We start from the raw sequence: 15,395 nt of genomic DNA, 5'->3' as shown, positions 1-15,395 counted from the left end.
CCATCCAATCAAACCCCATTATATGCCACCTCTGTTTAGAAGTGGGTGGCAGGAACTCTCAAAGCAGACCCGACAGATGGCCCTCCAGCCTCTGTTTAGAAGTGGGTGGCAGAGGCCATGCTCCCTCTAGTGAGGACATGAAGCCATTTTGTGTTTTTTTGTGGGATTGTCTGTGGCAGCCAAAAAAGACCATTTCAGAGTTGGAAGCCTCAGCCCCTGCTGGGCCCTGTCTAGCTTCCTTTACAGCCATGCGGCCAAGATGGCGACTGGACATGCCAGAGGAGGAGTCCTCTGCCTCCTTCCATGCCATCTCATTATAAGAATTCAAAGGGAATGTGCAGGAGCCCTGGCGACACCATGTGTTTCCCTGGCTGCAATAGGATCTCCCACACCCAATAGGGTGCTATTAGGGCTAGAGATGGGAAGGAAGGGGGAGACCAAGAGATTGTAAGTCTGAGGGCAGGGAAATGTCTAGTTAACAAATTGTAAGCCACTCTGATAGCCTTGGCTGAAGAGTGGGGTATAAATTATTATTATCATCATCATCATCCCCTCATCTGCCCTTTGTGGCAGGGTTCCAAACCTTATGCTAGCCATAGTGCCTGCAGTGGCAATGGTAGAGGCCTCCTGGCAATGACTGCCCTGAGTGAGGGCATGAGATATGACAAAGGTTCCTTGTTGGCTGGACAGAGGGGGCCCCTGGTACTCGCCCCTTCTCCTGTCTTCTGGCCAATGTTGCCAATTTGAGGAAATTTCCCCGGAAATTGGGGTTTTAAAAGTTTTTCCGTGTCATTTCTGGGATTGCTAAATTTTCGGGAAGATTCAGGGAAATTCAACCTTCCTCCCCAAAAACCCCGGCCAAAACACCTTCCCGCCCCCAAAAAACCTCCCGGCATCTCCCATCCTGGAATGTCCCGCCCCCTTTAGCCTTCCCATAGTGCCTTGTATGTGGCCCAAACTGGAAGTCCCGCCCCCATTCCAGGAAATTTGGGGGCATTCCATGAAGCCAATCAGGGAATTTTCTTCTAGGGTGATTGGCAACACTGCTTCTGGCTGGCTTGCCTCTCTGACCTTGCTGTAGAGAAACTCTTTCCATGGCTTTTGGCTGGCCTGTCCTCTGAACCCTGGCCCTAAACGGGCTGGGCAGAGATGCTGAGAAGGGAAGTTTCCATAACTTCTGGCCAGCTGCCTCCCTAATCCCTGGCCCTGAACAGGCTGGGTGGAGGTGATGTGGAGAAACTGAGACATGGAGGGGACACCACTCACCAACTGTTCCCTCAGCTCCCATGTGCTGCAAAGCTGTTTGCAGAAATCTCCTGTGCTCCCACCATGAAAGGGGGCAGCTTTGGAGGAGGGAGAGTCATAGGCAAAGCCAAGACCTTTCTCCAATCCTGGGAGGCCTTACCATATTAAATCTTTCTTCATTCTTCCAAGGCAGCAAGAGAAATGAAGAGAAGGAAAAGGACTGGAGTAGCTGTAGTAAAGAAGTTGGAGAGCAACAGCAAACACATCGTACTGGAGTGATAGGCAGGACAAGACTGGCCTTTTAGGGTTAGCTCCACCTATGTGGGGTCACCAGAAGGTCTATCTTTTTACTTCCTGCCTATGTGGATTGAATGGGAGGAGCATAACCCCAACTACAGGAAGTGGGGAGGTCTTATCTACTGGGAAATCAAGGTTTGATATTTGAAATTTATACTTTTTTTGAACATTTTCAAATCGTGGATGCTTGAATCAGTGTATAAAAAATCAGTGTATCAGAAGAGCCGACTGTATTCTAATTTGTTATATGTCGATAAACTAAGAGGAGGAACAGAAAGCTGGATTGAGGCTGCAGCAATGCCATGGTCCCAATCCACCTTTTTGCTGGTCCAAAAAGAAGCGGTAAAAAGCCACTCCTTTGTGTGCTGGCAAAAAGCTGGCTTTTCCCGCCCTGCTGTGAGTTGTGTGTATGCCATACCCTCAAGCTGGCTTTTCATGCCAGTCTGTACTGGCCCTAAGATTGCTACAGCAATTAACATCTAAATCTTATATCAAAATAAGATCCCACCATTTTTTTCTGTGTTAAGAGATTTACAATCAAAGAACAAAGAGCATTATGAAAAACTGTTATTCAGACATTAATTAGAATTATTAACCACTCTTTCTAACACAACAACTAAGGCCCTCTCACAAGCATAAAGCCCCGTACTTGAAAATGTACTCTGATGCAGTACATCTTCATCTTGTTCCTAGAAAACATTAATGATGACAAGGTATGTGAGGATTACAGAAATGCCAGTCAAAAATTCAGTCACACATTTTTATTTACAGAAACTTGTATAATAATTTAAAAAAACATAGACTCATACCTCTTTGCAGCTTGTAAATACAGTATGTATAAAACAGCTTCTTGCATCTGGAGTCACAGGCTTAATGGCAAACAAGATGACACATGGGCTGAAATTTTACTCCTGTTGTGTGGTCCTGGCAAAAGGCTTAGGATGTGAACTCTGTTTCAAAGGAGAGCTCAGTATCAGCACTGTTCCAGAGCTCAGGAATAAGATGTTTCATGTTCAAATGTCCAAACTCAGTTGCTCAGAAGTACAAAATTAATTCTCATCAATCCACAAACTGGAGGAAATGACGAGAGAGCCATTATCATGGCGCATCCATATGGATATTGCTAGATATATGCAAAATCCTATGGCCTAAATCGAATTGCTATCCTCATTTAGAGTAAACTGGATGATACTAATGGAGTAGACTGAGTAGTACTTGTGAATGGTAAGCCAACACATTTGTAAATTCTGCTAATTCAATGGGTATATTCTAATTGAGACTAGCAAGTGGAAAGATAGAGCTCTCTTATATAATATGAAAACAGATTTTTCACATCAAATTTACTACAGTAGTAGACATGCGTCTGTGGATGTGTGATAACCAGGCACCAGTAGTAGTAACTAAATTGTGAGGATTTTTTTTAAAGGCATGGATAAGTATTAGGTCTCAGTTCAACTGATAGACCCAACTAGAAATGAGCCACTGAACAAGCTATTGAATCAATTGTGTAAAATCCATTTGAGAGAATGGTTCCACTTTAGTTGAGATTACTAAAGGATTTAGCCATATAGTTGCATGCATGTATGCACACACACCCATTTCTCCTGCTCAAACAGTAGAGTTCACTGCTGGGACATGCAACTCATAGGCCATAAACATCTTTTATATTTTATGAGTAAGCCCAAAGTTGTAATATATTAAAAGAAATTCTAATCAACTTTTTCTGTTATAAAAATAACAGCAAAACACCAATATTTAAATGGAGTATTAAGGGTTGCTGTCTTAATAATCAAGCACAGATAGAAATGGAGTTCTGGAGAAAAATTCATGACAGAAGCACCTTCAAACTGCTGTAGGACTGACAGATCTTAGGGCACTGAGGGGAGATTCATCCACCAAAACGTAACATTCTCAGAATGGATATTCAACTTTTCTTTTTAATGTTTTCAGGTTACTTTAGCAAGCTATGAAGGAATCAAGCTGAAGAATGGAAGGCACTCCAGCTACAGATGTATCAGCTATTGGATTCATTGCAAATAGTGCAAATCAATCCAAACATTATGTAGTACGGTGCGCCCGTGTTATACGCAGGTGCGCTTTACGCGGACTTGAGCGTAAGCGCTCAAGCAGCAGGGAGCACGCAGGGCAGCGCGTCCCATTCAAATGAATGGTGCGTGCACCTGTGGTGCCCCGCGTGCTCCCGCGCCGCCGTACACGAGTCCCATTCAAATGAATGGGTCTCCAGCATACACGGAATCAGCCTTACGTGGGGGGGGGGGGGTCCGGAACGGATCCCCCATGTAAGGCAAGGGCCTACAGTACATCACATCATTTCCATTCTCACTGGAAAAAAGTGCTCAAAACCAGATAGATTTTCCTCAGCCAGATAGGGTTCCCAACTCTTTATAGAAAATATTTTGGTCTGTTTCACAACAGCAACACCAGGTAACTACAAGCCCAGTAGCAGAAGAACAGCCATGTCAGACATTGTACACTGTGCCAACCCCTGCTGATGGATCGTAACAGCAAGCAGTGCATTGCCTTCACAAGGGCTCATACTACCTTAGGTAGAATATATTTTATTCAATGAAGGGTACTATAATGCTTCCCAGAAAATGAAAAGGAAGAGGAGGAAATAAGGTGTGATGATTAGGTAACTCCTCCTCCTCCTGAGCTACTCAGATAAGGAAGACAACGGAAGGAAAGGAGAAGCAGAGAAATTCCAACCATGGAATAATAATGGGAAAGATCTCCTATCTCTCTTGCAAATTTCATCAACATAGAATACCCCCACCCCACAAAGCCTCTCTAGATAAGGCATTGGAAAACTGCTGAGGCAAATGAGAAATGGAAGCACAAAGATGGCTTACACCTGGCTGGGATATGCCTGGAGACCAGAGATCCCTCAACAATGTTACAATGAACAGAATGTAAGAGGCCAAGCAGAAACACCCCAGAGAAGAATGGCTTTTGTCACTGCTTCTTCATCCCATCCCAGATGTTCTTGGGAATTAAAGCTTTTTTTCATGAGATCCTGTATACTATTCCAATTTAGTTTTCCCAGTGGGTGCCTTGGTTGCTTCCTTAAACTCAGGCAATTTTTGCTAGCCACGTCTCCAATGCTTCAATGTCAGCACTATCCTCTTCTCCCTTACTTCCTCTCGCACTGCATTCAACAAATTCCACTTTCATGGGCAATTGAGAGAAGTCAAATTCCTTGCCCTTCTTCCCAAGGTGAGATGCAGACCCAGAGCTCGAACTATCCAGTGTGCTTGGGGCAGCAGAGAGTGTCACTCGTAAGGTATTGCTATTGAAAAAAAGAAAATAAATTTACAATTAACAAAATAATCCTATGCAAAATTAGAGGCTGAAATCACATGCGACATACATCTCATTCATTCATGCTAAACTAGCAAGACGTTTTCTTTTAAGGGGGTGTCCTATCTTACTAGATCAGAGATGTGTGGCCAAAACTTATGAAAATCAAGCAATTATAATTACATTATATCTGGAGTTCTTAAAATCATTGCCTACTTAAGAGACAACAGTACAAGCTTCATTTTACATGGAGGTGGAAAACTGTAAATGTTTTCCCTTAGCTTCACCTTTGTAATACGTTGGTGATAAACACACCATGATAATAATCTGAATAATGATTTTTTATCCACTGCCTATTCATTCAAAATAACTAACATATAACTGAGATAATGCAGATTTCTACCAACCTGAGTTACAATACTGCCACCAGCTGGAGAATAATTCAAAGCAATTAATTATTGAATGAATTATAATGAATTCATGAATTAAGAATCAAGTCACTAAGCCTACATCCATACTCCAGAAATAATCCAGTTTGACACCACTTTCATTGCCATGGCTCAATGCTATGAAATTCTGTGAATTGTACTTTTGTGAGACATTTAGCTTTCTGTCAGAGTGTTCTGGTATCACAACAAACTACAGTTCCCAGAATTCAATAACAGTGAGCCATGGCAGTTAAAGTGGTGTCAAACTGCATTATTTCTGCAGTGCGGATGCAGCCTAAGAATCATCTGGATCAAAGCAGTATTTCAAAAGGGTGTGATGTCCATAAACTGACTAGATTAAACTGATTTCTAGGCTGTTATTCCTTTTGCTATCCCATTCCAATGAACTGTGAAGTATACAGGCAGAAAGCAAAGAGCCAAGAAGGGCACATGAATGAGGTCTGAGAAGACAACTCTTTTCAACACTTACAGTTCTCTTTCAAGTTGTTGCTGTATGAGTTTGGAAGATTTTGCCATTGTAACATCTAAGGAAGGAACAAATTTTTACATTATACTACACATTCTCTTGAGTTATTTTGATACTGAATAATTCACACAAATCAATATACATTCCTATACACAAAAAAAAAACCTAAAAGACAGCAGTACCTACAAGACCATTGCACTTATTTTCCATGCAAGCAAAGTTATGCTCAAAATTCTGCAGCAAAGACTCCTAGCATACATGGATTGAGAATTTCCAGAGATGCAAGCTAGATTCAGGAAAATAGGAGGCACTGGGAACCATGTAGAAAACACATGATGGATAATGGAGAGCCTCAGAGAATTCCAAAAGAAAATGTACATGTTCTTTATTGATTCCAGCAAAGCCTTTGACTAGAAAGACCACAAAAAGCGATGGAATGCTCTCAAAGAAATGGAAGTGCCATTAGATCTAACTGCTCTGATGCACAACCTATATCAGGACAAGAGGCTGCAATAAGAAATGACCTAGAGAAACAGAATGGTTCCCAATCAGCAAAAGGGTTTAGGTAAAGCTGCAATCTATCACCCTATCTATTCAACCTGTATGCAGATAATACAGTATGCAGAGCAGGTTTAGAGTCAGAAGAAGGAGAAGATCAGAGGAAGAAACATTAACAAGATATGCAGATGAAACAATGGTACTAGCAGAAACCAACAACAACCTGGAACAATTACTAAAGTGTAAAGATATACAACTGAGCACTAAATTTAGAATCATTCAAGCCATCATATTCCTCATGGCTATGTACAGATATGAGAACTGGACAATTAAGAAAATGGATAAAAAGAAAATAAATTCATTTGAGATGTAGTGCTGGAGAATAATGTTGAGGATACCATGGAAAGCCAAAACAAACAAATAAATAAATGGGTCCTAGAAACTATCAAGCCTGAAATCTCCCTGGAAGCCAATTGCTACTGGGTACTCTTAATTACAGTCAGTGTGGTATAGGGTTTTGAGCGTTGGACTACAATAGTAGAGACTAGGGTTTGATTCCCAGCTCGGCCAGAAAACCCAGTGAAATACCTTAGGTAAGTCACACTCTCTCTGCCTCAGGGGAAGGAGATGGCAAACCTACTGTGAACAAATCTTGTCAAGAAAACCCCATGATAGGTTTGCCTTAGGGTCGCCATATGTCAGAAATGACTTGAAGGCACACAATACACACACACACACACACACAATTACACTGTACAAATCGTTCAGATGAAAATATTCAGCAGTTATAAAAAGGAGAGTTAACAAGTGAAGACTCTGAGAAAGAAAGAATCATCTTTTGTTATCTTTGTAAGTAAATGGACGCTGAAACTGAAGAGGCTATGCAAGAAAACACAGGGCTACAAAAATCCACTTACAATCCATTCCAGTTCCTGGATTAAATAGCAACCATATCCCACTTGCTTTATTACAGTTTTTAACTCTACAAACTGTCTTTAATACTATTGCATTTTTTAAACTTACATTCCTTGGCCTAATTATGCTTGTTAATCCCAATTATAGAGCCAGAATGGTATAGTGGTTTGAACTATGTGTTTGAAGATCAGGGTTTGATTCCTTGCTCACCCATGGAAACCCATTAGGTGAACCTGGGCAAGCTATAAACTCTCAGCCTCACAAAACCCCATGATACATTCACCTTAATGTCACTATAAGTCAGAAACAACAACAACTTTCAATTAGTAGATTCCATGAATAGACCCATGAAATCAAAGGGAACTTGATTAAGTCAGCAATTATGTGCATTCCATTAATTTTACTCTAGGTTAGCTCATTTGGATTTAGCTCTTTATTTAATTTAATTTAGGAAAATTTATACTCAAAGGTATGACTGCCATTTCCCACTCATAATGGTATTATTATTTAAAGCTTGCCACAAATTATAGATGTAATAACAGAACACCTGTTCTCAGCAAGAGTCTGCTTTTTGTTTCTATTTGATGGGACTCAAGTTCTTCAAGAGATTGACAGGTAGATTTAAGATATACAAGCCACTGGTCCAGAATACAGGAATTTGATTGCACAAATCTGATTATGTTTTGTAACCCATAATGAATACAGACTGATAAAGTATGTACCACTTCTATCAGCTGGCTTTACCCCCTCCGCCAACACACACATACAAATAAAGGATTCAGCTGCAATGGCATAGTTCAGTTATTTCATCTTTTAATGTAAGTTGACAAATATTATCATATTTTATTCAGCTGACTCAACTTACTAGTCACTTCTCATCACAGCAGCAACCAACATAAAAAAAAACCCAAGGATAACACCCATCTATTACAATGGGATTGGAAAGAGGTGGAGGATACATCTGCTGGTTTTATAACTATTGTTTAGCTTGGGGGGGGGGGGGAATCCCCTTTGCCAGCAGCCTAGGCATTTCAATTCAGTATGATACACCACAGACTCATGTGGGTAGTACATAACTCAATATGTGCAAATACATCTTAGGCAAAAAGAAAATATGAGAAAATGCCAGTCAAAGTATCTGATAAACAAAGAATCACCATTTTGTTTTCAAGTAAATATGTAGTACCTTGCTTATTGCAGGCTATTAGCAGGGGAGGTGCATTTTTCATCAGAGTGTTGTCAATCAGAAGCTGGTACAGGAATTCTGCTACATCCTTCATCTCTCGTTGGAATGCTATGCTATCTACAACAAACACAATTGCCCTACACAGAGAAAGTATAAAGAAATTAACACAAATGGTGTGGTGCTCCAATGACAGTCTGCATATATAACCCCCATGGAACATTTAACATTATGCAAGAAGCACTGATCTTTCACTTTAAGTACAAAGATCTAATATTAAGCCTGGGGACAGCATCTCCAAGCTGATACTACAGAAAAACTCTACACAAAAACTTTTTAAAAAAAATCCTGCCAGTCTCAAGCATTTCCTCTAGATGTCTGATCTATTGTGTTAAAAAAGTATTTTCTTTCCCCCATGGTTGGCCAGTTCTTGAAAGAAAAGGAAACATGGATGAAGCCCAATAAATGAACTGCATACAATTTCATTAGGTGTTTAGGTTTATATATGGAAAGTCTATATGATCCATTCTTAGCAGAGGTCTTATTTGCTTACAGCCTAAAAGTAATGAACATCCAATTCTCTTCCTATTCTTACCTGGCTGCAGCCTTGAACCTATCCAGTAACTGAAGCCGTAGGCTCTCATGGCCAGGAAGATCAATCAAAGTCACACTTGTGTTCTGTAGGAGAAACAGTATATTTCAGGAACCTCTAGAGACACACAGAGGGTTTTTAGACAGAGTCAAAGTAAGCCTACTGTAATCTGTCCAAATATGTGAGTTCTTATCATCAAACATTATCAATTTCATTTAGTTTTCCCACATAACTAATTAAACCCAAATAAATATTGATAGATAAATATTTATTGCATAATTGTCGCTTGCTATTTGATGTTCTTTTGGTGCCTGTTTTATCGAACCATTTCCTGTATTGCTATGTACTTTATATGTAATAGCCTACTAGCCCCACCACCTTTCCCTTCTCCTTTTATGTCATGTCTTTTTAGATTGTAAGCCTGAGGGCAGGAAACCGTCTAATTAAAAAGATTGTATGTACAGCACTGTGTACATTTACAGCGCTTTATAAATAAAGGTTAATAATAATAATAATAATAATAATAATATAGAATGTGATAAACTGTGATGAAATGAAAAATTTAAATTTGTATCCTAGCCACCAAATATCTAGAGATGAACAGAAATCCTGGGAACAATTATACAATTAGACCATGGTAACCACTAATCTTGTTTGCAAAATACTAAGGTGTACATCCAATTGCTAGTCCCAACCTGAGTAGACCAATTAAATAAATGGAAATTATGTAATGTTCTCACTGATTCAGTGAGTATGCTCTACTACTAATTAGATTTACCGGTAAGTCTGACACAAGCACTGTTGGGTGTCTGCAGAAATATTCACTATTACTTCTAGTGCTTCATCTAACTGATGTAGATATATGTCAAGTAAGTCACAGTTCTTGTAGGAACATCTAAGCATTAACTGGAATTATAGCATGTTGATAACCCAAACATTCAAGGAAAGCAGCATCACAACTAGCATATTTTTCTAGCTTTGTAACAAAAACAAAATAAAAAAGTGAAGTTTTTATATCCAGTTTGCCTTCCATCAAGGAATTCAAGACAACACCAAGGAAACCCAGATGATTCCCTATCTGAGTACTCAGACCATGTGAGTGACCCTCTAGATTAGAGCATTTCAAAAATGATTAAAGTCCTAAATATACAGTTAACTTTTGCTTACACAATTCTCAGAAAAGGAAACTGTCCAGACATCAGTTTGTAATACCATGTTAGTTACCACTGTGGTTAAAAAATGGCAACAAGAGCACACACCACTACATTCCACTATTTAGCAAAACATAGCCAATCTTTTCAGACTCATCCTTACAGGACTGGATTACAATTGCAAAATGGCACCATACAATGGTGGGTATTTCACTATTTGTGTGAAGTAGTGGTTCCAGGGAAGTGGCAAAGTTGCATATACAGTTACTACTATTTAAACATCTGTAGGGATTTGTTCGCCAAAGTATCAGTAAGAACAGGGAAATCATGGTAGGTATATACAGCTTTGTTTTATGTATAAAACTGAGAACTGCAATTTATTGTAATCCTGGTTGGTGAAAACAGACCAGGATCAAACAATGGCGGGTTACAGACTGCTATAAGGGACGTCCCATTTTGAAAAAGGGGCCTCTCTTCCAGACACCCCCTACCCTGTTACGGACAGTCCGTAACAAATGGCGGCGGCCGTTCCAGACGGCTGCCGCCATTTTGACGTAGCGGATGCTCTGCGTCCACACGTCACGGTCCCGAAGTGACACCGCGAGTGCGCGCTTTGGCACTTGCGGCGTCTCTTCCGGGTTGCCAGAAGGAGCGTGATTTTCGCGTTCCTTCTTTGCAGCGCGGAGGAGTCACACGGTTTGGCTGCTGCGACTCCTCTGCGCTGCAACCGGCAGCGGCCCAAGACCGCCCCTTTTGGGTGGTCTGTAACAGGCCAATGATTCACTACAGATCACTCCTGATCATTTTCTAAATGAAGAGTAGGAAAGAAGTGGTTCTTCAAATGTTAACCAACTATTACACCCATTATCCTTCAACAGGGCCAAAATAATAATGGAAACAGTAACTACTTCTGGAAACCTACAGGTTCCCCATCACCGTTCTAAACTATGATTAGATGGCCATCTGAACTTGAGTAATGAAGGAGTCGAGAACATCAGAAAGGACAGATTAATAACAACAATAATAATATATTTGTATTTCCCACCTCTCCCAATAGATATAGAAGAATATTGTTATCTATAATGCATTACTAAGCCTTGGCTCTCTCTTTCAACAATGCATCCCGCACCTCACCTCACCTCAAACCTAACAGCATGAGTAGTGTCTCCATGTGATCCTGGGTAGGAATGGGAACAATGGATCCCTCCTACAAAATGTTTAGGCAGGCCTAGCATATATAGTAATAGATTTACTATACTGTATGCATGATAGCTACTTGTGTGACTTGAAGGCACAAAACAACATGCACCTTTTCCAAGAGCAGATAAAAGAATGGCTTAAAAATGCATTCTGTGGGATTCCCACCCAACCCTACAAATTTCACTTGTAAGATGAAATCCCCTTTCTTTCTTTTTTCAAATAATGTAAGCTAAACTTGCATAAGAGCAGAGGTGATGACTAACACCTCCATATTACATTTCACAAATTATTACAATGAAATCCTTCAAGCTTTTAGTATAGCCCACAAAACCATAAAAATGTAAGAGAACAATAAGCACACTTCTCCTGTCTTTACCTTATCATTTTTAACTCTGTACAGGGCAGAGCTATCAGTAATGGAAGTCTGTGTATTTCGGAAATTTCCTGTTATCAGCTAGGAAAATTAAAAGAAAGGAAGAGTTAGAAAGATGCTATGAATTTCAAATAGTTGTCTCTTGAATTTATAAATATGCAATTTAATTTAACAAAACTATCCTCAAGGAACATACCAGTAATTCTCCCTGCAGAAACAGCTTGGAAAATTTTGACAAATTTTTTTTTGCAAATTTAACATCTGCATCTTATCTAGATCTCCCATCAGTGAATTACATTTACTCAATAAAAATAAAAATTAATGTTATCATTTGATATGATATGGTTCTATTTTCATTTATGTAAACAAAGGGCTAAGATACCTAATAAGGAAACATAGGCTTGTTACAGACTGCCAAAATAAAGCTGCTTCGGGTCTCTTTGGAGGTATGCTGTTTAAATGAAGCATGCATCCTAAGAATCCAGAAGCTGCATCAAAGCTGCACTCCAGTGCTTAGGAATGGAGTGTGGCTTTGACGCAACCTCCGGACTCTTAGGACCCATGCATCATTTAAATAGCATACCTCCAAAGAGACCTGAAGCAGCTTTATTTTGGCAGTCTGTAACAGGCCATAATGACTTTTTAATATCTTATTCCCACAGTGTCTTAAAAAGTAGGCTTAGACAAAAAGCTTGTCACTTTTTCCAGTATGAAAAAACAATATGTACGTCTGGAACACAGCCAAAAGAAACCAAGAAAGGAGTTCACATACCCTTACAAAGAGAAGAGTTTTCCCCGAGTCACAAAGGCCCACCAGAAGCACTGCTCTCCGACTGCTCTTTCTGGACTGGACAAACTTCCAAATAACTACAGGAAAACATAAGAATTAGGGGACGTTTGAATGCTTATATCCAGGATGATTCATACTTTTGCCACCTATGAAATCAAGCTGTTAACACGCATCCACTAACCTGGTTCAGAACTAATGCTACTTCAAGGATTCTGTTTTAAAAAATGAGGATATATTTTTCATAGAACCACAGAGGTGAATGAGGCCACCAGGGCCATCCAGTCCAACCCCATTCTGCCATGCAGGAACTCACAATCAAAGCACCCCTAACAGATGGCCATCCAGCCTCTGTTTACAGACCTCCAAAGAAGGAGACTCCATAACTGAACAGCTCTTACTGTCAGGAAGTTCCACCTAATGTTTAGGAAGAATCTCTTTTCCTGTAGTTTGAATCCATTGTTCTGGGCCCTATTATCTGGATCAGCAGAGAACAAGCTTGCTCCCTCCTCAATGTGACACCCCTATTTAAACAGGACTATCATATCACTCCTTAACCTTCTCTTCTCCAGGCTAAACATTCCCAGCTCCCTAAGTCTCTCCTTGTAAGGCATGCTTTCCAGGCTCTTCACCATTTTGGTTGCCCTCTTTTGGACACGCTCCACCTTCTCAACATCCTTTTTGAACTGTGGTGCCGAGAACTGGACACAGTATTCCAGGTGAGGCCTTACCAAAGCAGAATTGAGTGGCACTGTTACTTTCCTTGATCTAGACACTATACTTCTATTCATGCAGCCCAGAATTGCATTGGTCTTTTTAGCTGCCGCATCACTTGTTGACTCATGTTAGATCCCTTTCACATGTACTTTCATTCAGCCAGGTGTCCCCTATCATATATCTGTGCATTTCATTTTTCCGCCCTAAGTGCAGTATCTTACATCTCTCCCTGTTGGAGTTCATTTTGTTAGCTTTGGCCCAGGTTTCTAATCTATTCGGGTCGTTTTGAATGTTGATCCTGTCCTCTGGGGTATTAGCTATTCCTCCTAATTTGGTGTCACCTGCAAATTTGACAAGTATGCCCCCAATTCTTTCATCCACTGGTCACTTCTCTCCAGGATGAAAAGGAGCCATTGCTGAGCACCCTTTGGGTTCAGCCAGTTAACCAATTACAAATCCACGTAACAGTTGGATCATCTAACCCAGTGGTCCCCAAACTGTGCCCTTTAAGAGATTTTGGACTTCAGCTCTGGGGCTGTGAGAGCTTAATCCCTTAAAGAGCACAGTTTGGGGACCACACTAACCCATATTTGACTATCAAAACAATGATACCTTTATTACCAAAATGCACAATTACTTATTGCAAGCTTTCGAAGTCAGACTGGCTTCTTCATCAGGCAAAGAGAAGAAAGAAACTGAAGAGATTAGTCTGGCGCTCTCTACTGGATTCCTGAGGAGCCTGTGGCTTCCCAAAGGAAGGAGGCATGCTGGACTCCAAGGAAACATCTCCTCTGAGTTCAAATGGAGACTAAGTTGCCTTGGCTTTGTCCCTAACATCTGAACTGGGGCCAGAAACAGAAAAGGCATGCCTACTGTGACTAACATCCTCTCTCTCTCTCTCTCTCTCTCCTCTTTGCCTGATGAAGAAACCAGCCTGACTGTGAATGCTTGCAACATGGAGCTCTGCATCTTGTTCGGCCCAATAAAAGCCCCGTTGTTTGGATGTTGCCGGGCTTTGCTATCTGGCCAACGCAGCCAGACCAGGGCTTCCCAACCTTTGGGCCTAAAGATGTTTTAGACTTCAATTCCCAGAAGCCCCCGTCAGTAATGCTATTGTTCAGGGATTCTGGGTGTTGAAGTCCCATCATCATCATCATCATCGTCGTCGTCATCATTCCAGCTGCTTAAAAAGAAGGCCGCTGCGAAGGGGACTCACGCAGAGCCAGGAGGGCGAAGACGGCCACCGCCACCGAGGCCAAGAGCTGGGCCTGGGCCGTCTCCGGGGGAGGCAGCGGGGCGTCCTGCGCCGGAAGAGGCCCTTCGCGCGCAGCCTTCACCTCCCCGGCCTCCATCGTTAACGGTCCCCTCGGCCTTGCTTTGCCTCCCCTCGCGCGTGCCTGATGACGTGGCCCCCCTCGCGAGCCTCGCCGACTTCCGGTCTCCTCTGCGCACGCACTTCCGTCCTCCCCCAAGTGCATCATGGGGGATGTAGTTCTCTGTGGGAGAGGCGTCTGAGGAGGAAAAGTGGGCCTAGGAAAGGGATAGGAGCAAGACGTTACCACATAAAAACACACTCATAGACTCATAGGCCCCAAACACACTGAGGAAATAATAATAATAATAATAATAATAATTATTATTATTATTATTATAATTATATAATTATATATAATATCTAATATAATCACAATATAATTATAATTATATAACAACATATTATAATATCTAATATAATTATAATTGTAAAATAATATAATTATATGATATAATTATATATCTATATATTATAATAATTAATATAATAATATTATATACTATATATAATATAATTATAATATAAAATAATAGAATAATAGAATACAATTGTATATATAATATCTAATATAATTATATTTGTTTATGTAATTTTATAAACCACTTTGATCTTTTGGAAAAGGCGGTATATAAATAATATATATCTATAAATTTCTCTGAAGATGCCACAGCCACAGATGGTGGCAAAATGTCAAGAATAAACTCTTCTAGAACATGGTCATGTAGCCTGAAAAAACCCACAAAAAGCTTTTATTATAATTATTATAATTATTTTATATTATTGTAATTGTATTATATATATTATATTATATTATTATTATATATTATTATATATTATATTATATATAATTATATTATATATAATTATATTATTATTTAATTATAGTAAT

General features: G+C 40.2%; 1 protein-coding gene across 1 annotated transcript; it reads right to left on the bottom strand.

Moving 5' to 3' along the window:
* Window positions 1–2,288: 2,288 nt before the first annotated feature.
* On the bottom strand, window positions 2,289–14,629 carry LOC149318284 (signal recognition particle receptor subunit beta-like). The gene is made up of 7 exons (XM_089509355.1): window positions 14,408–14,629; window positions 12,460–12,554; window positions 11,691–11,768; window positions 8,967–9,049; window positions 8,375–8,511; window positions 5,779–5,833; window positions 2,289–4,849 (listed from the first exon to the last, which is right to left on the bottom strand). Exons 1-7 carry the CDS (start codon window positions 14,541–14,543, stop codon window positions 4,633–4,635), a joined length of 801 nt encoding a protein of 266 aa, XP_089365481.1. The 5' UTR covers window positions 14,544–14,629; the 3' UTR covers window positions 2,289–4,632.
* Window positions 14,630–15,395: the final 766 nt, after the last annotated feature.

The sequence above is a fragment of the Sceloporus occidentalis genome, unplaced genomic scaffold (genome assembly GCF_023333645.1).
Source record: "Sceloporus occidentalis isolate IW3139 unplaced genomic scaffold, rSceOcc1.0.p SCAF_2, whole genome shotgun sequence".
Classification (NCBI taxonomy): Eukaryota; Metazoa; Chordata; class Lepidosauria; order Squamata; family Phrynosomatidae; genus Sceloporus; species Sceloporus occidentalis.
Note: the sequence above shows the minus strand (reverse complement) of the source record. Positions and strands in the feature narration are given on the sequence as shown.